Genomic DNA, 25376 nt, shown 5'->3' on the forward strand with positions numbered 1-25376 from the left:
TCTAAGTTATAAGGGTTTTTTTTTGTTAATTTATAACCAATAAATCATTGAATTGAAGTCCTTGATAGAAATAATAATGGCTGAATAATGGATAGTTGACATGACCCCAATCTATACTCCTAAAAAATGTGATCAGAATTCATTCAAACCTTTTTGCTATCGTGTTTAGAGACAGAATGACGCACAAACTGCTTGGCAGAGTTTCAAAGGCACATCTTCCATTCAGCTTTGCAAAAACATAAACATGGGGTCACCACAGCAGGTAGCGCCACACATTTTTTCCCTTGTTAGGCAAATGTAAACACCACAGACATTTAAAATGATTTTGGAAAACAAAACGTCGTACGAAACGAAAGTCAGAGAAAGAATGTGATCATTCCTCTGATATCAACAACCTCATTTTCTTGAATTTCTACAACAGAGGAGGAGAGTGTAAAGAAATCTGCAAGACACATTATTAGGAAATACACCAAGTTTAGAAAAAAAAACAAGACTCATCCTTTGAGGAGAGAGATCAGATAAGATTGGAATACAGGAAACAGGAGAGAAAAGAAGGAAAGACGAGAAGTAGGTCAGACAGAAAGAAGGAGAGGTGCTGGGAAAAGGAGAAGAAGGAAAAGGGATGGAAGTTGTTTAGACAAAGAGAGTGTGAGATTAAGGTGAAGATGAGAGAGTAGTGAGAAAGGAAAGTGAGACACCGGAAAAAGCACCTAAGGAAAAAAACTGCTTGTGCTTCTTTCTTTGTACTGACGGAAACGGGAAGAGCAGAGAGGAAGTTTAGGGAAGGAAAGACGAGCTTCTCTTTTTTTTTAAATCCCGAGTTTTTCCTCAAGTCACGCTTACAGAGAATTTTGCTCACGAGAATTACAATAAATAAATAAATAAATCTGTTTAATCAGCTCACACAAGGGACAGTTTTCACTGGCAGAAGGAATCCTTTTCCCATTCGCTCGCTCGCTGCGGAAAAGGTGAAAAAGGTCGCAGACACTGCAAAAGCAGCACGCTTTATTCTTATTCCTCCTACCTCCCTCACTCAGCTGCGGCGTAAAGGTTAGAGCAAAGGTTTGGTGTCGGAGGAAGATTAAGTTTCAGTAAAACTTTTAAGTGCAGAGGGGGGAGCTGGCAAATACTGAAAAGCTGTGTAGGTACAGTCGGCCCTTGGGGAGAGAACAAGCAGGCAAGAGGGAGTGGGTGGAAAACCAAGAGGGGGGCCTTAGAAAGCTGACCTGACAGCACAATTACATAGCATCATAAAGCATGAAATTATTTTCCAGAGCGTCTTAGGAGAAAAGTCGACCTGAAAAGGGACACTGGTGGAGGGTCACATAGAGTGTAATTTAATAGTTTTGTCAAATGTTTCTGCTCCAAAAGGCCTGCGGCGCCCTTCTGTTTCAACTTAGCTTCAGATGTTGGTGAGTATCGACAGGATGGTAATTCCCCAAGACGGCTCAGGGCTTACTTGTGACATTTTCACGCCGTATAATAATCTGTTAATAGGACTCATTTAGATGCACTCCAAATTAACTGGGCGTAGAAAATTGAATCTCTGGATGTTTTTTTTTCTTTGTTAGTTTTAAAACAAGGTCATTAACCACTAACTTTTACAGAGCGACATTTAACTGAGGATAATTAAAGGTCAGGAAATATTAAAAGACAAGCTTCAGTCAGTGATCCTCGTTTATGCGGCTTCATCGTTTTAAAGAAGGTTACAGCCGAGGCCAGTCGCACGAAATTAAAACAAATGATGGTACACTGTGAGGTATATCAAGAAGTCCTTGGGGGGGGGGGGGGGGGGGTTTCTTAACCTGATTTTCTCCTTGTGGGTTATTAAACTTTCATGAGATCTCATCTTATTCATTTCGTTTTGGAAATTAACTTGCCAGCTCTGAAATATGAAGGTTCCTAATGTTTTAAGGTTTCCCAGATATGATCTGTTATTTAAACTGAGAAACATGCCCGTTTTCAAACTAACAATATCTGTTTAAAAACTTAATTACTGAAGAAATCGCATTAAGATTCAATTCCATTGAGTTTTATTTATATAGAGCCAAATTACAACAGTAGTCACCTCGTGGTGGTTTATGTTGTAAAGTAAAGAGAGAAAATGCCAACTGTCAGATGAACCTCTTTGAGCCAGCACTTAAGATAAGATAAGATAGAACTTTATTAATCCCTCGGGTGGGTTCCTCTGGGAAATTCGACTTCCAAAAAGCACAGCAACGACCGAAGTTACAGTTACAGAATTGTTATATATATATATATATATACACACACACACACACACACACACACACACACACACATATATAAATACAGAGACAAATATAAATAAAATATACAAAGGGGATAAATAGAATAAATAGGAATAAAAAATAAAAAATAAAAAATAAAAATACAAAATACTTGGCCACAGTGGGAAGAAAAAACTTCCTTTTAACAGGAAGAAACCTCCAGCAGAACCTGGCTCGGGGACGGGCGGACAGTTGGTGGTGATGGGACGGACACGGGATCAGCTCTGCCAGCCATTCTGGAGACTGAACATGACGTAGCCACGGCCGGTTGTTTTATGGTCCTTTCCTCTGCTCTCAGTTTGGCCATGTCCTACACTCTGTGTATGAAACTCCTCCCTTTTCCACACGGAGAGCAGCTGAGTCGACAGCAAAGGACAGTGGCGAAGACAACTCCTTAAGGTAGTTAAGTTTCCAACAATTTATCCAAAACCTCTTCAAGGAAGCACAAAATAAAGCCCTGTACAGGGTGTACCCCGCCTCCCGCCCTATAGCAGCCTATCCCAGCTCCCAGAGGGAGAGAAGTGACCCGTCACCAGTCAGTCCCATGGCTAACACATTATCCACTCATTTCCTTACAGTCTTATGCAGTTCATGTAATTGACATTTATCTTATTAAGTCAATATGTTGATTGTTAGTTTTGACTTTGAGCACCAAGTTGTTGGTTTGTTCTGCCCCAAAACATGATCATGATTTTAAATATCTTATGCATAGAGTTTGGTGACTACATCAGGCAGTTTTTCTTTATTTTCCCTGGGTCAGCTCATATTTCTGCATGCACATCGACTTAAAAGAAACAATAGTTGCAAAAAATACCATAAATGGGTCTACAACAAAAGCATGAATCCCATAAAGCCGCATAACACTCACAGCTTTGTAAGGCAAAGAAATGTTTGCCTCAAAAGGAAACAGCGTGGTGTGTAGAGGCTTCAGCATACATCATCTGATTGTAAAGTGCCGCCTCTGTTTCAGATTTCCTCCCACTCTGATGAGTGACTCATCTTTCCATAGAATATCTTCACACGCACCAAGAGATAGGTTACTCAATGTCTCAGGCAACAACAATGCCTTCAGAAAACTGCAAGAATCCATAGACTTCAAGTGATCCAGCAGTACCAGTGAACCTCCTTATCTAATGAAAAGCTGTCTTGATGCTGGATTGCGCCTGATCTAATGCAGGCGTCTGTTATAAAAGTTCAAGCTGAGTTCAATTCCACATAGAAATAGTGAAACAAAGACTGAAAAAGTTCATAACGACCAAGGGATTTAAAACAAATGCTCAGTGCAAAAGAAGAGAAGTATATAAAAAATACACAAAGGCCACAGCGCTGAGTAAATAAAAGAATAACATTCACTCAACAAAATCATATAACATATACACATAGACATATAAGCCTTAACAATAGCTCAACACAGTGAGGCTGTGCCTGCATGATGCTCATGGTTAAGCAATCAAGCCTCAAGTTGTTTGTCAAGAGTCAAAGTCAATCATGATCATTTGAACTAACGTCACTCTGAGTAAAATCCCAGTTCACTGCAAGTCAACAAGAGGAGTCCAAGTCAAATTCGTTCCAAGACAACAGAAGCAAACGAGCACGTTTAAAATAACGCTGTAGGTTCTGTTTATCTCTAAAGTTCCTACCAAGTGGAGTACAAAGGCAGCCGTGTTGTAGTGACGCTTTGTTAACATTGTGCAAAGCTTGCCGTAGAACCTTCTCTCTTCCTTCCATAGCCATTTGACAGCTTAACAGCGTTGGGCCACTTTAATTTTGACTTCACTTTCTCAGTGGGTGTTGCGCTCATGTTCATTTCTCTCCCCCGAGTGATTTTCAGCTCATTTTCTGTGACAGCTGTAATTTTTGGTCTGTTTGATTTGATTTATCTGGATGTTCTCCCTGCTTCATTTCAGAGCTAAAGATGCCAGAAGAAGCCACAAAGTTGTTTTCACTTGTCCTGAATTTATTTCCTACATAGCAGCAAAAACAGCAGCAACAAAAAAAAGCTTACAGAAGGCCTCAGAAACACTTCCAGATTAAACTGGGCTAAGGAAGCGTGTTAAAGGTTGACTAATCTGAAAGAATCGCAATAAATGGACATGAAAATAGTTGCTAGCCTAACAACATTAAGCCTTCAAACAAACATATCTGAAGTCGCTAGTTAATGATGATAAGACAGCCTTCACTTGTATTTAGACCAGGGGTGGGGAACTCCAGGCCTCAAGGGCCAGTGTCCTGCAGGCTTTAGATCACCCTGGGCCAACACACCCAGGCCTCTGGAGAACTTCAAGACATGCTGAGGAAGTAATTTAACCATTTAAATCAGCTGTGTTAGATCAAGGACACATCTAAAACCTGCAGGACACCGGCCCTCAAGGCCGAGAGAGTTCCCCCGCTCCTGATTTAGAACAATACAGTACTCAATGTATTCTACAGAGCAGTTCAAAGATCTAAATGTAGACAAAGTTACATGACACTTTCAAAGGTGAACTTAAAGAAATCCATAAAGGTTATGGATACAGGAAGGGAGTGTGGGGGAAAATTATAGGTAGAATATGATGTGCAAAGAGCTTGTACCAAGTCCAGTGTGCGATGGTATTGCAGCCTGAGTAAAGAAGTGTGTTACTGTAACACCTAACAATTGACTACAGCTGCTAGCTTCTTGTTGTGGCATTAAAAGGATTTGCTACCTCAAAGCACATTGTGCGCTGTTGGTCCTGCGTGCTCCACAACAACATTCAATATTTAGTATTTACTGTTATTTACTAGATTAATGCGATGGTGCTGTGTTTATTATTTTGCTCTTTTTTCTCTCAACAGGTGATCTGGGAGATTTGTTTTTCTTTTAAGTGTCCTTTTTCACTGTCCCTCTATTTTTTCTTTTCTTTTATCTTTCTTTCTCCCTTTCCTATCCCCCGGCCATGTCTGTTCCGTCTGTAACAATAAATAAAAAATAAAATAAATAATAAGGTTGATCAAATGGACCAATACAGCAAGGTTGTGATGATCCACTTGTTAAAGTAAATCCGTCGGGTATCTTTGCTGGCCTTCGGACATAAAGTCTGACGGCTAAAGAACCAAACGGGACAGGCCAAAAAAAACAGAAGGATTTGCTTGACAGCGATCATTGGACTTCCCAATACATGGAACAATGAGAAAGTCCAACTCAGTGAAGATCCAAGAAAGAAAACTATAGATTTACACAAGTTGGTAAAGTTTCTTTAGCCATTTCTGGAGAATGCAGATTCCAGAATCATCAGTTTAAACAACTGTACATAAGTAGAAGTTACAACTTTGCAAAGGTCTGGAAGAAGACCTAAACCATCACCCTTACATAAGAGGCTAATGAAGTTTTATTATCAGTCAAGCGAAAGATTGAGCTTTTAGCCACAATGACAAGGAGTGTTTCCAGGAAAGGTGAAGATTTCAAACCTAAGAAAACTGTACCGACTGATTCCGATGCTTCAACTTCACCTTAAATCAACAACTAGATGAATGAAACTTGGACACAAGTGTTCCAACAGGATCCAGTGATCCTGAACGCATATCAAAGCTGGTTTTGGAATGCTTAAGAAATGGCCTTCCCAAAGCCCTGACGTCAACCGTACTTTGAAATGATGTGGACTAAACAACCAATACAAATCTACCAATTCTGGTAAGAAGAGTGGTCAAATATTGATGGTAACAGAAGGTGCCCGGCCAAAGTGCAAGTGACCCTGTGTAGATTACAGAAAGCTGAAACAATTCTTGTTATTTAAAGTCATTAAAGATAAATGCTGGAAAAAAGGAATCATAAGAATCCCCAAATTCTCACGATGAGTGTATTTAAACATGTGACCACAACTGCATGTTAGCAAGGCTCCTCAAACACCAACAGACAGTAATGCCAGGCATATGGTCATCTGTTCGTTAACAATTAATTTTTTGTTGTAGTCTGGAACTTTTGAAAGTCACCAGGTCACCCAAAGGTAGCAAAACAGGGCTGTTTACCACCATTAAGTTCCTCAAGCAATAATCCCCTGTATGCACAGCTGTGTTTTTGAGGTTGCTGCGGGTTGGTGGGTGTTTCAGACGTTATCCAACAGAAAAACACCTCAACAGCATGTCTGCTGCATGCTGTTGCACAATGTTATGCAAACATGTCATTAAGATAGAAACTTTATACTGTTTTCAGGTCTGAACACGACCTGGGTTTTTACTCCAGCCACCTTTAGTTGTTGCTCTTTGTGGATCTGTCTGCCTTCAGGTTTGACTGCAGTGAGTTAAAGGCATGCATGCTGTATGTTTTGGGTCATTCATTTGAACAATGAAGCTCTCACTGTTTCTGAAGTTTAGAGATCACTTTATTCATAGCATCAATAAATACTGGAAATGAAAGCACGCAGATCACAGTTATTCTATGTTTGGCAGATGATGTGGTGTACTGTGGATCATGAACTACTCCTTCATCACACGTTGGTGCAAGTTCATTTTGATTTCATCTGTCCAAAGAAGCTTGTTCCATCATTGCACAAGACTCTTTTAAAATGTATTTTCTAGCAGTCTTATCTTTCTGGAGATCAGATTTTTGCATCTTGAGGTAAGCCGTGTTTTGTGGACATTCAAAACATTTGCTTCACTTCAACTGTATGTACTGTATGCATATGTTCTCACAAACATTTATTAATTTCAACGCAAATTTTTGGATTATACCATAGAGTTTTATTTCCTAAGTTTGTCATGAAATAATGACAAAATTACAAACACATTTTTCCATGAACGTGTTCATCAAACATTAGTCCAGATACGTTTGAGCCTGTGAAAACCAGCTCTAATTTTAAGTGGTTAGTGAAATATTTTGTTCATTCCTTTAATTTAAAAGGCTGAAAGACAAATCCATTGTAGTGTAGAAAGGCAAAATGACAAAAATAATGACTGTATTATGGAGGGAACACAGTGGACTCAAAGAACATCTCAGGACAGAAACAGCAGATGCGATGTGGAGAAAGCATTTACATCGTCACTTGACATTTCTCAAAAACCAGACAAAAAAACAAAACAAAAAACATTTTTGGATCCATTTAGTGCATTTTTACTGCAGCAGTAAAGGTACACAACATTAGGCAGATGTAACATGAAGACTCAGCAGCAATCAGTCAGGGTGAACCAGGATGCATCATTAAATACTGTTATGTGGATACAGTGAAAAGGCCACAGTCTGCTTCACTCATCATTTCAACACAAAATTCATTTAAAAAAAAACAAAAACAAAAACAAAAAAAAAACAGACGTCACTCTGGCTCAACTCCCTTATTCATTTGGAAAATATAATCTTGCAGAAATACCTCTGTAGTCTGCAACAGGAATAAGGAATACAAGGAAAATCAGATGATACCATCTCATGCGTTAATTATAGATAACCAATTAAATCAATAAATAATTAAGACAAGTACAAACCAAATCGACAGCAAAATCAAAACAAATCCAAATATTGTATTCCTTTAACCAACTCCATTTTAAATTAAAATGACATCCTTACTCGCACATAACCCATAACCTAGCTCAAACATATTGAAGGCAACGTGTATGTAATACTGGGTTTAAGCAGACAGCACGCGTCTGTCTGCTAAATCGATAAGGCATTCAGAAAACCGATGTTAGCTTGGCAAATACTGATGATTGATCTCACGCTACCTGCTTGTTTTTCCAAGGATGCTATAGTTGAGAGGAAGTGACGCGCGGTCAAGTGTTAAGAATTCAAAGTGTAGCTTTAAGCAGACTAGGTTATGCAGTGATCCGTTTATTTTTGCTGTGTTATAACATCTGAGGGACTCATTTGTGAACATTCATCCATTCAACATCACCGCTGCTTTGGTATTTGCAGGTCAGGAGAAACACACTTTTCAAACTGGGCTCAGTTTAGGTAAAGTAGTTACAACTTTTTATAACAGGTCTACATTCACGACTGTTGTTCCAGCAGCATTTAAAGTTACCACCAAACACCTCAAGATTAACTCAGAGGTTTGATGCCCATATCCTGACAGGTAGAGTGGTTTTGGTAGGCCCTGGAAGTTAGTGGTTTAATGCTCTGACTGGTCTTTACAATGCATTCAAGCGTAGACTAGCTGTCCTTCTACTGCAGTTAATGTATCCACGAATCTGTTCACTGTACTATCAGCCGAACTGACTGAAGTCAAGGACGTCCAGTTTCACTGTCAGGCAAAACAAGCAAGCAAGTGCTGGCAAGTGTCTACCAGCTTACAAATCAGAAGAACCTTTTGACTTCATTGATTCATTTGATTCATTTACAAGTTGCTGCAGGTCCTCTGCTTTAGCCCAAATATCTAAGCCAGTTCTTACTGGAAGCACAACCCTTGATTGCGCAGTGTGAGCACTACAGTCTGCCAGTGTCCTGCACTGATAAATACATATGCACCACTCACTTCCACCTAACCATCTCTGGTAGCATTCAGTAAGTATGTCTTCCCAGGTCAGTCCAGCTGGGACACCAAATGGAATGAGGAGCTTAATTATTATTTATTCGCACACATTTATTCCTGATGGGAATTTCCCATTCAGCTCGCCATTACAGCTTCCACCATCTGTAGCTGCAGCCACTTAGTGTCCCGTAGTAAACATTTGATTCTTTTGGGAATTCAAAACTGTCCACACTAGTTGAGGATAGCAACCGAGAGGGACTGCCGCTAGAATCCATCGTCGTAATCTCCGTCACAGCCGTAATCTGGAGGGTGGGGGAGAAATAGAGGGTTTAGATACACTGAATGAAGAATGATGACTTGGTGTTGAAATCTGCGGTACGCACTCTGAAAATCACATAAAATGTGTCAGTGGAGACAAGTTGGTAAGATTTTAATGAAGACGTATAAAGGAACTTTATTTGGACCGTATATTTTGCATAACAACAGGGAATCCTTCCCTTCCTTTCTTATCCTAATGGCCTGGAGCCAAAATGGATTTCTGAGATGCAAGTAAATAAAATGTTCTCAGATCTCTGGGAAACTGCAGTCAGCTGGTGGTATCTCTAGTCAGAATGAAATGATTGAACTTCTGCAGCAGCCTCCGAGATGCATGCTCATCCATAAAGACTTCCTGGTGTGTGCCGAAACTCTGCGAACAGCCAAGTTTTAATTTCTTCTACTGCTAATGCTACTCTTCCAGTGTGATCCGGCAACACTGCTCTGGCAAAAATACAACTTTTATGACAGTTTGAACTTTAACACTGAGGTTGCAACCTCATTTTTTGTCCAACCCATACAGATTAGAGACATAAGTTTCAGCGTAAAAAGGTAAGTGGAAGTAAAAGATCAAGCAAAAGTTTGGTAACAAAAATTGCAGTTCCTCTAATGACCACTTGAGGCTGGCTCTAAAAGGAGGCATTCTCTAGTGACTTCTACATCAAAATGTAAAAATCAACATGTTTGAAGCCTGGAACGAAACCATTTTGGTTTCTGGTGTCATCTTCAGTGCATTCATTTGGCTCAACGTCCCCACGTTGAGCCCCCAGCCTCGTCCAGCTTCAGAGGCTGGACAAGGCTGACCCTGACCTTCTGGCCAAGAATAAACAAAGAGCCCCCCTACAGGAATCAATTAAATAGCTCAGGACTTTTTTTACTGCAGCAGAGTCAGACCTTAAAGTTTAACAGCCTGAGACATAAAGCGAAGAAATGTAATCTTACCGAGGGCTCATTAAAACGTGCCGGGAGTCTGAGCAGAAAGAGAGCCAAGACCCAGAGAGACAGATTCATTAAAAGAAAGAAAAAAACGATTCCAACTGTTTCACAGTCCAGACACATTTAGTCTTACTGAGAAGTGACAAAGCAGTCTGCCACTCAAAGTGTCAACTAGAGTCAAACGTTAAGATGAGAAATTGCACTGAGGAATTCTCACTTCCATCAGCATTTCATCATTTCCCTCCATGTTTACAGAGCCGCCTGGCTCCTGACTTTAATTCGCTTTTTATCAGTTCAGTGTGATTTCTCATTAAGTTATTCTCAACAATTAACCAAAAACATTTTTAATGTGAAAGTTATTGTTAGCATAGATGCAGCAGAGCAAACTACACAAAGTGGTTAGAGGCATGCATCTTTATTGTGACGATGTGTTGACTTAAAGCTAAAAAGCTGCAAAAAGTTACTCAGACGTAGTAAATGGAGACAACAGTAACTGAGTCATTTACTCAGACAATAGTTTTATGTGATTATAATCACTATTTCATGCCTGTGAGGTAACCAGACCTCCTTACTCCAGCCACCTGGGGTCTCCTCCCGGCTGGACGTGCCTGAAACACTTCCTCTAGGAAGCATCCAGGAGGCCCAAAGCACCTTAAATGCCTGCTTTGATGCAGAGGAGTGCCAGCTCTACTCTGAGACCCTCTCGAGTGACCAAGCTCCTCCACCTATTGTTAAGGCCGAACCCAGACGGCCCGTGGGGAAAGCTCATTTCTGCCTTTGTATTGACGATCTCATCATTCTGTCACTACCCCAGCTCAGGCCATCGCCGAGGTTTTTCACTCACACCGCTTTACCTCAAAGTCCAGCAACAGCCTGTAAATCTCCGGCTCCCTTCTTCTGTCACTTGTGAATAAAACCCAGAGATACCTGAGCTCCTTAACATACTCAACGAACATATACTTAGACAAAAGCGATGTGGTACAGCATGGATTTGCTTTCATCAAGAAGCCAAATGAAATCATACTAATGCTCAAAAGATGAAACTGTTCAACCAGAAAGGTGTGCATGAAAATAAAATGTAGTTGGATTTGTTACTTTTGGATATTAAATAGGTTGTTTATGCAGAAAGCTGTAGCCTCAGTCAGCCTACACATTTCAGTCAGAAGATAGCAGACAGGTTAAACCCACCATTGCTGCCCAGCATCTCCAAGGCACTGACACAAGTCTCGTCCTCCTCATCCTCTTCCTCATCACCGGGGACGTCGTCATACACAACTGGCCCGCTCTCCACCACCACCCCGCTGGCAGGGGCTTCAACGGGCAGCGGCAGGGGGTTGGAGCTGCCGATCTGTACAAACAGGAAATATTGTTGCTTGTGAGCAGACATGCATCGTTGAGTATTTTTAATATTTTCCTCGGCAGGACACAAGTTCGCCCTCGGGAAATCTAAGCCAGATCTGATCTCGTATGCCCCACTTCCTTTAAAAATGAAAAAATAACAAACAGCGTAGTATCTGTGATGGTGTGGAGGTGTGGAGCTGTAGGGCAGGTGGAGGGTACGCGCCGTGGTGAGAGGTTTCATTTGCCGCACTTCTCCACATATGACTAAATACAGCATCGGAGCGCGACCACAACCTTATCTTACAACAAGTTATTACCTCATTTTAGATTCTGCCTTTTTTTTTTTTTTAAAAATCTGCATAGTCTACACTGCACTCGGTATCATATGAAAGGATGAGAAATTAATCAGAGCCTCGGGGTAAAAACACCCTTCAAAGTTCATAAAAAAACAGAAGCCTGTGAAATTAAAAGTGAAGGGCTAAGGGTGAGCATGAGGGACAAAAATGTAATTAGAGTGCCCTTTCTTTTTTTTTCACTGCTTTTCACATTGTCTGGGTTGAGCTGTCACATGTTTTGTGCATAGATGTGATAAATTCCCCTCGAGGGCAACTGCAGGTGACTCTGAACCGGCGGAGTCTTTCCAGTCGCACGCTGGGAGACAAAAACAGAGTTGTTTTTGATCAGAAATCAACCCACCTGAAACTGCAGGAAATGTAGGCAGCGTGACGGCAGCAGCAGGAGAAAGTAAACAAGTGGTATAGGTGGGGAAAAAAAGGACTCGGTGGAAGGAAAGGACTCTGAGGGGACCATTTTCCAGGTGTGGAATCGATGATGAAACAAATGTCAGCAGTACAAATGTAGAGCTGTCTGCCTTCATGACCCATCAAGCAACCCCACTCAAAAAAAGGAAAACAAATCAAACCAGAGATTAAATATGTATAAACTGTAAACTGCACTCAGCACTCCCTGACAGCAGCAGTCTCCTCCAGCAGAACAAACACTACTCAAGGTTAACCCAAGTAACACTGGGAAAAAGCCACCAGATCCTACTTCCAAGCATTCGTGGAATGCTCTAGAATAGCGGTGTCAAACCTAAGGTCTGTGGGCCAAAATTGCCCCTAAAAGGGTTCCAATATGGCCCACTGGATGTCTTTGAACAATGTGAAAGTGGGCACATTTTGGACTTCTAAGTTTGTTGTCATGTAAAATGAATTTGACATTCCTGCTCAAGATCAAGTCCCCACCTCTCAATGCAAAGGAGCCATTCTGCTGCCAACATTGTCCTGCTATACTGGGATGCAGACACGCCCAGAGGTATGACAGGGAGCTGCACAGTGTTAGGCAGGTAATGGTTGATCAGTGCATTTATGGAGAATGGCTGTTATTGATTTTTGCTTTTTGTGCATGAGGCAAGAGTTAAAAAACAACTTTTTAAGCTTCCTGTTGTAGCTGGATAAGCAGAACTGCAGTTTATGGTGGCTTTTCAAGCTTCAACAAGCAGCACTTGCAAACAGATGAAACTCAAGCAAAACCAACCAAACTGAAAACAAAGCTGCAGCATTTAGGAAAATAAGAAAAGTTACGAGCAGAAAACACAACTGGATATTAAAACGTGCTGACCACGGTCCAGCAGGGGAACCTCTGCTTCGTCCATCCATACCTAATAAGCCACCAACCACTGGAAGTTAAGTGATGACTTGGTCCAGATGTTTGGTATACAGCTTCATGTCGCTGATGTCAGTGTGTCAAAATGACCCTACGGTAGTAGAAACAAATTAAACTCCGGTACACATACTACGCTCCGTGTCGATATATTCAACCCTGTAAGACAAAGAAAATTTCCCCTTGGAAAACACTGGAGTACCTCCAGTCTCATTCTGAACAATCACATCTTCACTCCAATCTGAGTTTTATTTATTTTGCTTAGTGATGAAAAGTACAGATATCAAACAGACTATTGCACCAGGGAGGCCAGATGTGCATGGGTATTATATTTTTTTCTGCTTTCCAGCCTGCCATAACCTAGACAATAATACAACGTCTAAACTCAAGTCTCGCTTTTTTGCTGCAAATGTCTTTAAAATAAAAAAAATGTTGTTTAGAGGGAACTCATGCAGTTGTATAACTGCAGCTACAAGGGAACCTACACATTATTGCCTTCCTTTGAGCCAGGGCTAATTATAAAGCTGGAGCAGAGGCAGGTGGAGGGTCCACAGTGTGACGGAGAGATATTTCTTTTCTCCTCGGCTAAAACCTGTAGGAGTTCCTGCTGGGCCTTTCATTCCTGCCTTCTTTCTCCCCCTTCAATTTTCATTTCCTCCTCCATCCTTCCTTGCTTTCCTCCCACCTTTCTTTTATTTCACATCTCGTCTGTTTTGCTTCATTTAAAATAATAATAATAATTCTACCCACATCCTTTCTCGCTTTTTCCATCTCTCCGATTGTTCCTTTATGCACTGCTTCTTCTCTTGGCTTAGACTTGTGCTTTTTCCATCCTCAGATTTGGATAAATACCAAATGATTGTACAATAAATTAAAAAAATAAATAAATCCAGTGCAAAAACATTCTGCTATCCCTTCCTTTCCCTTCTCTGCTTCTCTTTTGTTTCCTCTTATTCCTCACAGTGGAAACCAGCTGGCTTTAACCTCACCAGCTCATTAGCTGCCGCTGAACAGCAGTCATAATGTGGGGGAAATAAAAAAATAATTAAAAAGAAAACATAACGACATAAAAACGGTGCTCCAGACTAATTAGGAGGTGAGAGCTGTTAAATGGGTCAGGATGAGAGGAGAGGAAGCTGTGACGAGGGACAGACACGAAGTTTCTTTGTGTTGGTGTGAACTATTCAGCACTGCTGCTCATAATTACACAGAGATAATGTTCCACTACAAATATCATGTTGCATGTTCAAAGCAAGCTCTCCAGCGGTCGAATATCTACTATTTTAGCTTACTTTAAGCTTCAGCCCTCTAACAAGGGAATTGGTTGTTAGGAGCGAGAAAGCAACCGGGGAATACGAGCGCTCAGAAGGTTTTATTGGTGTGAAGATGTAGACATCTGATAGCCTGGAGTTACTCATGCACAAGACAGCAGGGGGAAAAAAGAGTTAAAGGGAACAAACCACAGTGTGGAATAAGAGTTCTGGATAATGCCAGCCACTACATCTACATCCCCGTTTCCAAAATAGTAGCAAAGCTTTCTAAAAAGTAACTAAAAATTAATTCCATGACTTGCAAATTCTGTAACTGAATTTAATCAAGTTGCAGACATTTAGTCAGAGCTATTTAATTATTTTTAGAAAAATGGACACATTTCAAAGTTGGGCCGGGACCACAAAGAAAGAAAGAGAAGGAAAAAGCTGTGCAATGCTGAGAACAGATGGAGAAAACATGGAACATCTTACGAATAATTCCACCAATTAGTAACATGCTTGAATTTAAAAAGAGCGTTTGAGACACGCTCAGTTGTTCTGAAGTAAAGAAGGGCAGGAGTTTACCGCTCCTTGATGAACTGCATGTGCAGATTCTTCAGATTATTATTGTACAATCAATTTGCAGATTTCATCATTAACAGATTCCGAGATTCTAGAGAAATTCATGTATGCAAGGGACAAAACAAAAAAACATTCCTTGGTCCAGCCATGGACAATGGATACAATCATGACTTTGTAGTGGAAATCACTTCATGTGTGGAGTGGACTGAGGTCTATAAAAATGTGAAACTTTTAACGATACTTAGTTCAAAAGTTACCTCGTATTAATGCTTGTTTTTGTGTAAAGGTGCATTAGTGCACATGGCATGGAGAATGTGTAACACTACACTGATCAGGCCTAACATTATGACCAGCTGCCTAATAATGTGTTGGTCCTGGTCTGCAGCTATGCAGCCCCACATACAACAAACTGCAATCCACTCTGTATTCTGACGACTTCCTGTCACTACCAGCATTAACGTTATTGGTAATTTGAGCTACAGTGGCTCATCAGCTGGATCGGATCACACAGCAAGATCCTACAAACAATCAGTCGCTCAACAATCAAAACTTTATAATTGTTTGTTAGACTGAGAGTATCCAGGTTAATGACATTTAATAGACCACTTAAATTTGTTTGCATTATTAGCATCCATGTGTGAATTAGTGTGGATGGGTAAAGGAAGGGTAAATGGACGGATACTTTTATAGTCCTATTTACTCTAACTGAGCACTTAAAGCTCTTTTTACTACAAGTCTCATTCACCCAATCAAATTGGGGTTCACTATCATGCCCAACGATACTTCAACACACAGACTGAAGTAACCATTGATCTTCTCATTGGTAGACAGCTCGCTCTGAGCCACAACCATGCCGATCAAGCAGAGGTTTTGCATATTTTCATCTTTCTGCATCAATTTTATCACAGTAAAGGTGTTTTCCTGGGGTGAGGGAGCAGGTCGCTGTGTTTCTGCAGGATGAGCTAAAATTGGTGCACATCATGAACTTTATCGCTGTCCGGAAAGCTTCATTGAGAATACTTCAAATACATTCGGCCATCACTTGCCAAAATTATTGCTTGCATAAGCAGGCTATATCTGCAACACCAGCGAGGCTGTGCACAGCTCAAAGCCCTTCCTCCTGTGACCTCATCACCCTTTTGAGATTTCTAAGCTTCTTTGAAAATCCCCACATCTCTTAACTGCGCTGCCTTCTGCCTCCTCCAGCCTGATGCTCAGCCTAAACATGAGTAGACAAATAGGGGAAAGGGCAGAGAAGAACAGCTGCGCCAGTTTCAAGTTCTCTGTAGTAAACTGATCATTTCCTCCCTCGACTGGCTTTAAAAAAAGGAAAAACTGTACAGACTAATTGCTGGGTCGCTGGAGAGGGTGATGGAAATTGGTTACTGTAAGGCAACGAACAGAAACAGAACAGGTTGGCAAGTAGAGCTCAAAGAACACATCGCTTTTCAATCTGGCCCTGTTGCTGGAATCAAATGCCAACATTACATAACATGAGCTGCGAGCTATGAGCAGCCGCAGCCAATGGCGACGGCCGTTTGCTTCCAGTTCCCAAGGGAAGGTGAGGGGGGGTTGCTAAGTAACAAGCCTTGTTGACCCAGCCCCTTGTGGCAATGTTTTCTTCCTAGCTGACAGAGCCTGAGCTCCCTGAGCTACTCTATTCAGGGCTGCCAGCAGCACATGATGGCGAGGGAGACAAAGGCTGTGAGGAGGAGAGGAGAGGGGGGAGACGAAGGGATTGGAAGGAATGTGGAGGAAAGAGAGGAAATATGAAAAGAAGAGCGATGGGAAAAAAGAGGACAGCAGCAGAGTGAGGCAATAACGGGAAGAGATGAGGAAAGAGAAAGCAGGCAGAGATTTGCAGGACTTGGGGGGGAAAAGAAAAGTTGGGAGATTTTAAAAAGCAGATGATTCGCTGGCATGTTTTTCACCAAGTTTTAACGGCAACTTACAGTTTCAGTGATATCGTTAATTCCCCTCAACTTAGTTGTTTTTAACATCATTAACACCATAAGAGCCACAAATATGACAAATTCACTCAAAAGCTTTTTGGGTTGTTTTTTTCCCCACATTAAATAACTTCACTTTATTTCTATAAAGTCTTCAAATATGGGACACAAACCAGCATGCACTCTCTCAACAGCATGTGTGACTGTGTTTACTGCTGGTTTCTTAACAGAAGTGTTTTATTTAACATCAATCTCAATAACATGTTTGCTAAATAATCTTAAAAGTTGGACAAAAATAATAATAGTGTTTCTTTTTTTTCAGCCAAAAATATTACAGAGCTTTTTATACAGTTACAAGTATTTGACCCCCTGCTGAATTTATAAGTTTGCTCACTTCCAAACAAATGAACAGTTTCTAGCTTTGATTGTAGTTTTATGTTAATGGACACAGAATATCAACCAAAAAATAAATTAAAAAATACAAAACACACATTACATAAAAGTTACAAAGTGATTTGCGTGACTTTGAGTGAAATACGTGAATACCAGGAAGAATTCTGACACTACCATGTGACGACTACCATCTATCAATTAATGCAACGAGCAACGAGCTGAGATCAGGAGTACCTGATCTCAGCTCGTTGCATGTATAAAGCACACTTGTCCAAAGAAACAGTTTATCCATCCCAGTTCCATCCCAAAAGGACGTCAGGGACAAGATCGTTGGCCTGCACGATGCCTGAACGGCATGGAAATGGAAGAAATATAAAAATGACCATCAGCCCCCCTCGCTCTGGAGCTCCATGCATGATCTTGATGTGAGGATGATCATGAGAAAGGTGGTGGATCAGCACAGAACTACACGGTTGGAGCTTGTTAATGACCTGAAGGCAGTTGGGACCACAGTCACTAAGAACACCACTGGTAACACACACTGCTAAGTGTACAGGATGGCTGCACCGCATAGATTGGCCAAGGCGCGGGGCCACGTACCATAAAGTCTTGAACGAGAGCCACCTTCCCTCAGCCAGAACACTGAAGATGGGTCATGGACGGGTCTTCCAGCATGACGATGACCCAAAATATAATGCAAAGGCAAAAAAGAAGTGGCTAAAGAAGCACATTAAGGTTATGGAGTGGCCTAGCATGTCTCCAGACTCGGTACTATACAGTGGGGCAAAAAAGTATTTACCGGTAGTCAGCCACCGATTGTGCAAGTTCCCCCACCTAAAATGATGACAGAGGTCAGTAATTTGCACCAGAGGTACACTTCAACTGTGAGAGACAGAATGTGAAAAAAAAATCCATGAATCCACATGGTAGGATTTGTAAAGAATTTATTCGAAAATTAGGGTGGAAAATAAGTATTTGGTCACCTCAAACAAGGAAAATCTCTGGCTCTCACAGACCTGTAACGTCTTCTGTAAGAAGCTTTTCTGTCCCCCACTCGTTACCTGTATGAATGGCACCTGTTTGAACTCATCATCTGTATAAAAGACACCTGTCCACAGCCTCAAACAGTCAGACTCCAAACTCCGCCATGGCCAAGACCAAAGAGCTTTCGAAGGACACCAGGAAAAGTATTGTAGACCTGCACCAGACTGGGAAGAGTGAATCTACAATAGGCAAGCAGCTTGGTGTGAAAAAATCAACTGTGGGAGCAATCATCAGAAAATGGAAGACATACAAGACCACTGATAATCTCCCTCGATCTGGGGCTCCACGCAAGATCTCATCCCGTGGGGTCAAAATGATCATGAGAACGGTGAGCAAAGATCCCAGAACCACACGGGGGGACCTGGTGAATGACCTGCAGAGAGCTGCGACCAAAGTAACAAAGGTCACCATCAGTAACACACTACAACGGCAGGGAATCAAATCCCGCAGTGCCAGACGTGTTCCGCTGCTGAAGCCAGTGCATGTCCAGGCCCGTCTGAAGTTTGCCAGAGAGCACATGGATGATACAGCAGAGGATTGGGAGAATGTCATGTGGTCAGATGAAACCAAAGTAGAACTTTTTGGTATAAACTCAACTCGTCGTGTTTGGAGGAAGAAGAATACTGAGTTGCATCCCAAGAACACCATACCTACTGTGAAGCATGGGGGTGGAAACATCATGCTATGGGGCTGTTTTTCTGCCAAGGGGACAGGACGACTGATCCGTGTTAAGGACAGAATGAATGGGGCCATGTATCGTGAGATTTTGAGCCAAAACCTCCTTCCATCAGTGAGAACTTTGAAGATGAAACGAGGCTGGGTCTTCCAACATGACAATGATCCAAAACACACCGCCCGGGCAACAAAGGAGTGGCTCCGTAAGAAGCATTTGAAAGTCCTGGAGTGGCCTAGCCAGTCTCCAGACCTCAACCCCATAGAAAATCTGTGGCGGGAGTTGAAAGTCCGTGTTGCTCGGCGACAGCCCCAAAACATCACTGCTCTCGAGAAGATCTGCATGGAGGAATGGGCCAAAATACCAGCTACTGTGTGTGCAAACCTGGTAAAGACCTATAGTAAACGTTTGACCTCTGTTATTGCCAACAAAGGTTATGTTACAAAGTATTGAGTTGTATTTTTGTTATTGACCAAATACTTATTTTCCACCCTGATTTACGAATAAATTCTTTACAAATCCTACCATGTGGATTCATGGATTTTTTTTTCACATTCTGTCTCTCACAGTTGAAGTGTACCTCTGGTGCAAATTACTGACCTCTGTCATCATTTTAGGTGGGGGAACTTGCACAATCGGTGGCTGACTAAATACTTTTTTGCCCCACTGTAGATAATCTGTGGAGGGAGCTGAAACTTTGATGTGGCTAGCAGCAGCCAAGAAGCTTAAAGGACAGAGTTTCAGTAAAGAGGAGACGACCAAAATCTCTCCTGAGATGTTTGCAAACCTGGTGATCAACAACAAGAAAGCTCCTACCGCTGTGCTTGCAAACAAGGGTTTCTCCAACAAGTACCAAGTCAGTTCCTATGAGCTCATTAACTCACTACTTAAATTCTGATGTGGGTCAGTCTTTGGTGTTAAATCCCAACAACACTGTGGATCTTCTAACCCGGGATATTCCTCGGCAATTACCAATCATCAACAGTTCTGCTACTCGCAGGCCACAGCAAGGAGTGAGGAGATGGAACTGCCAGGAGCCGAGACGCGCTGCTCTAAAACCAGGTATTTTCTAATGGAGGAGCTCACATTTTATACTTATGATTCCACTGACAGAATTTCTCATCCACATAATCCTGTAAATGGTCCGACTGTCAGTCAGCTGATCTCAACTATAAAAAAAAAAAAAAAAACTGACATTTTTACTTCCCAAACCCTGCACGTCAAGTCAAACTCCTGCTGCTTCTCTACAGAGTGGTTAAAAAAGAGAAACACGGAAAAAGCTGTGAAAAGAGAGAAATAAATTATATAAGAAATGAGAATGACAAGGGATTAAAAGACTGTTAGGGAAGTGTAAAATGAGATATGGAAAAAAGTAAGGAAGAAGAAGTCAAGAAAGCTACATTTAAGACTTTGAAACTAGTAACACTACCCTCGACTGAAATGAAGTCCAATTTAAATCAAATTAAAAATCAAAGCAGAAGAGACTGCCCCATTTCTGAATGGAAAGCTATGAAGCTATAAATGGTCAGAACGAGGACATTTGGAAACTAACTGTTCAAAGCCAAGAAGTCTAACTAGGTTTAGTAAAGGAGATAAGACACATTAGTGAAAGTAAACTCCTACTGTGTGGACTGATTGGAAACTGGCCAACAAAAGCCTACTATATCACTGCAGTGTGATAAAAAAAACCAAAAAAAAAAAACCCTGAAGCTGCTGTTTAAGACATTTTTATGTTCAAGTTTAAGGCTATATTTATTTTAAGAGTCTGTCAAAAAAATTTTTTAGAAGCAGTCAATGCCCGGGAGAAAGAAAGAGTGAAGGAGGAGTAATATAGCAAGGCCAAACAAAGACACAGAGCGGTTCACCTCTCACACGGCCCGAGAGGAGATTTATTTATTGCTGCCTGCTCTGCAGAAATCAGCAATCAGCTTTTATTGGCTGAGCAGGAGAGCTTGACACAGACTTACAATAAGTCTGCTACAGTCAAAGGTTCATGGTAGTTTGGTTATTGTCAAACAAACATAAAAAGACCAAAATCAACAATAAATGTATCCAACCAACAACAACTGCGTGGCTATGTGAAGCCTAATTTATATCACTCCTCTGATTAATTCAGGCTCTCTGCAGATTTACATCGTATTCTGTGTCACAGTGCATCTGCATCTTAATATGCACTGCTCAAACAAAAGCCAAAAAGAACAAGAACCAGATATCTATACTGATATGAACCGGGTAATGTGTTAGGAACACAAGGACGCCATGTCGTTTGATGGAAATGAAAACGATAAACCCACAGAGGACTGATTTCAAAATAAACTAGTCAAGCTAGTCCATTTTGACGATATAGTACTCGATATTCTGCTTGGCTCCCACATGCTTGTATGCATGGCTGACAACATCGGGGCATCCTCCTAATAACATGATGAGTCCAGAGCATCACTGAGCTCCTGGACACTCTGAGGGGTAACCTGGCAGCATCGGATGGAGCAAAACATAATGTCTATTGGGTTGAGTTGCGTTTCTATTGGTCAGGTGACTACCTAATGGCAGTCAGGGTTCTGTTGCCTAGTTTATAGAGGTTATGTGCCCCCTTAGCTATGGCTTCTTCAGACCCCTTCACATGTCTGTCACATGTTTAGGGTGAACTTGCTGTCACCTGTTAAAGAACAGATGGTAGACCTGCCAGTTCTGGTATTCTATGGCAAATGCAAATCAGGCACCGCGGTGCTGAGCAGTGAGCACAGGGCCAACTAGAGCAGGGGTCTCCAACTCAGTCCTTGAGCGCTACGGTCCTACAGCTTTTAGATGCACCCCCACTCCAACACAGCTGAATCAAATGAAAAGCATCTCTCGAGGACTGGAGTTGGAGACCCCTGCACTAGAGGTTGTACCGCTGGGCCCTCAGGCCACCTTCATGAAGTCTGTTCCCGATTGTTTGGTCAGAGACACTCACACCAGTGACCTGCTAGAGGTACTTTTGTAGCTCCCAGTGCTGATGCAAGCTGCTGATGGGTTAAAGGCCTTCTATGGCCCTGTCCAGCTGTCCTAGAGTAACTGCCTGTCTCCTGGCATCTAAGCCATGCTCTTCAGACTGTTCTGGGAGACAGAGTAAAACTTCTGAAAATGTCACTTATTAATGTGCCGTCATGGAGAAGTTGGACTACCTGTGGAACCTCTGTAAGGTCCAGGTATTGTCTAATGTTACCAGCAGTGACACTGACTCGAGCCAAATGCAAAACAAGTGAAAACAGTCAGAAAAGATCAGGAAGGGAAAATGTCAGTGGCCTCCACCCTTAAAACCATTCCTGTTTCGGGTTTGTCTCTTCGTTGCTCCTCTAGTGCACCTGCTGTTAATGTCATTAAAACTAAAGCAGTTAAAACCAATCAACAACCCCCTCTGCTACTTAAATGACCAGATTTTTTCACCCTCACAAGCTATGGTGATCACCTTGAATACACAAATAAGGACCAGACCTTCTGCTTCACTGAGGTTAGTGACACATTTATAAATAATCACTTATCATTATATGTAATAGGAAATTCAATTGAGAAACCAATTATGACAAACCATGTGAAAGAAGCAGGATAAATCCAGGTACTTTCTCATTCTACATCACAAATTCAATTTGTTGTCCCCCATAAACCCCCCACCAGAGCGGCCAAAGGTTCGCCATCGAGCCCCACCCTCAACAGAGCAATCGAAGTCACATTGCCCAGCCTCGCCCCCCTTAGTTCCTCTTCATGCCCTGTCTCCGCAGTCTGATGCGTGATGTGTGAAGGGTCCGGGCTGTGAGGATTATGGCAGTGATGACTTTTCCCAGGAGAAGCTGGGACCCTGTTTACTAGAAGGTTTTAAAATTTCTGTACTTTTAGGTGACAGGAGACATGTGGCCTGGTCAAAACACAGAGAGCTGCACTCTAAAAGATCTTTAAACATAGTAAACATACCTTGTGTGCCACAGACTGCTCCCAAACACGAGGGGACAAGTAATACCTCTAAAACACTTAAGTTGGCTTTATTAAACATTAGATCTCTAGCTGGGAAAACATTTTTAATTAATGATTTAATCACTGAGCACAGCCTTGATTTTATGTTTTTAACTGAAACTTGGTTGGACCAAAGTAACAGTGGAGCTGTTCTCATCGAGACGACCCCTCCTAACTACAGTTTTATCAGTGAGGTCAGGGCGAGCAGGAGAGGAGGAGGGGTTGCTGTCTTATTTAATGAATCATTTCAATGTAAGCAGCTATCTCCTGGAAGTTTTCAGTCTTTTGAATATGTGGCTTTACAGCTGAAGGCCCCATCCAAAGTTGTGTTTCTTAATGTTTACAGGCCTCCCAAATACTGCACAGACTTTTTTAATGACCTCAGTGAACTGTTGTCTGTGATCTGTGTTGATTTTGACTGTGTAATTATTGCTGGGGATTTTAACATTCATGTGGACAACCCTCAGGACAAAGGGACTAAAGACCTGAGTAACACTCTGGGCAACTTTGGGCTGACTCAGCATGTAACAGAGGCCACACATAATAGAGGACACACTCTTGACCTACTGATCTCCAAAGGCCTGAGCATTTCAAAGGTTACTGTGTCTGATGTGGGCCTGTCTGATCATTACTGTGTTTTCTTTGAAAGTAAAATCTCAGCCCACACAAATATATCAACAACAGTGATCACAAAACGGTGTATAACTGAACACAGTAGTGCAATTTTTAACCAGGTCTTCCCATTAACACCTGACCTGCCCAGAGGGTCAGTCAATGAGCTCGTCAATAGCTTCAATGCTAACATGTTAAATGTAATGGACACTATTGCTCCCATTAAGGTGAAGGTTATCTCTGGAAGGAAAAAGTCTCCATGGAGAAACTCCACACTGGTGAAAAATGAAAAAAGAGAGTGTAGGAAAGCTGAGCGCAGATGGAGAAAAACAAACCTCCAGGTTCATTATGACATTTATAAAGAGAAACTTCACAATTATAATTTACAACTGAGGAATGCAAGGAGGTCCTACTTCTCTGACATCATCACTAAAAACAGCCATAATGCTCGGGTCTTATTTTCTACAGTTGACAGGCTAACAAACCCTCCTGTGTCAGTGGCAGCTGAACTTCATTCGACCATGGCCTGCAATGACTTTGCCAAATTCTTCACTGAAAAAATCCAAAAAATTAGACAAGCAATTGGTACATCAACAGCAGATCCAGGATATGTACTGTGTCCACCAAAAAACTGTTTAAACACCATGAAACAGTTTCAACCTATTAACAGCAAAGACCTGGAGGACATCTTAGGTCAACTGAACTCCTCCTCCTGCTGTTTAGATGTCCTGCCAACAAGTTTTTTCAAAAAGGTCTCAAAGACTTTAGAGTCAGACCTGTTACAGATCGTCAACTTTTCTTTATTATCAGGTGTGTTTCCAGAATCACTAAAAACTGCTGTAATCAAACCTATACTGAAAAAGGACAATCTTGACAAGACACAAATGAACAACTACAGGCCGATCTCAAATCTCCCGTTTTTAAGTAAGATCATTGAAAAAGCAGTTTCTCAACAGCTCAGTTACTTCTTAAAACAGAATAACTGCTACGATGCCTTCCAGTCAGGTTTTAGACAGAACCACAGCACTGAAACCGCTCTGACCAAAGTGTTCAATGACATATGTCTGAATACAGACAGTGGAAAAATGTCAGTCCTAGTTTTACTGGATCTCAGTGCAGCATTTGATACAGTTGACCACAACATATTACTCAAACGACTGGAGAACTGGACAGGTCTTTCAGGAACTGTACTAAACTGGTTCAAAACATACGTAGAAAACAGGAAATACTTTGTATCAATAGGTAACTTCACATCTGAGCAGACAAGTATCACATGTGGAGTTCCCCAAGGTTCCATCTTGGGACCCCTTCTGTTTAACATCTACATGCTCCCACTGGCACAGATTATAAACAACAACAAAATAAACTATCACAGCTATGCAGATGACACACAAATATATATCACAATGTCACCAGGAGACCGAGGCCCTGTACAGGCTCTTGGTAAATGCATCGAGGAAATTAATGACTGGTTGTGCCACAATTTTCTCCAGCTAAACAAAAACAAAACTGAGGTAATAGTCTTTGGCGCCAAAGAAAAACGATTACAGGTCACCAGAGAACTTCAATCTATACATCTAAAAACCACAAACCAGGCGAGAAATTTGGGTGTAGTGATGGATGCAGACCTAAACTTAGAAAAACACATTAAGACAATAACAAAGTCAGCTTACTATCACCTCAAGAATATATCAAGGATAAAAGATCTGATGTCTCAACAGGACCTGGAAAAACTAGTCCATGCATTCATCTTTAGTAGGCTTGATTACTGTAACAGCATCTTTACAGGTCTACCTAAAAAAAAAATCAGTCAGACAACTACAGCTCATTCAGAACTCTGCTGCTCGAGTCCTCACTAAGACCAAAAAAGTGGACCACATCAGTCCAGCTCTGAGGTCTTTACACTGGCTGCCTGTCCGTCAGAGGAT

At 41.5% G+C, this 25376-nt stretch overlaps 1 protein-coding gene across 1 annotated transcript in view; it reads right to left on the bottom strand.

Moving 5' to 3' along the window:
• Positions 1 to 8812: 8812 nt before the first annotated feature.
• The window catches only part of brf1a (BRF1 general transcription factor IIIB subunit a), a 133567-nt gene continuing 117003 nt past the window's right edge, over positions 8813 to 25376 (bottom strand). Inside the window, exons 18-19 of the mRNA XM_085342855.1 lie at positions 11144 to 11303; positions 8813 to 9006 (exon numbers count right to left, since the gene is read on the bottom strand). Of these exons, the coding sequence (XP_085198981.1) occupies positions 8969 to 9006; positions 11144 to 11303 (198 nt within the window). The 3' untranslated portion in view covers positions 8813 to 8968. The remainder of the gene's footprint in view (positions 9007 to 11143; positions 11304 to 25376) is intronic.

This window comes from Diplotaxodon limnothrissa, linkage group LG19 (genome assembly GCF_057381915.1).
Source record: "Diplotaxodon limnothrissa isolate DT_005_m linkage group LG19, D_limnothrissa_male_GT1.1, whole genome shotgun sequence".
NCBI classification, from domain to species: domain Eukaryota; kingdom Metazoa; phylum Chordata; class Actinopteri; order Cichliformes; family Cichlidae; genus Diplotaxodon; species Diplotaxodon limnothrissa.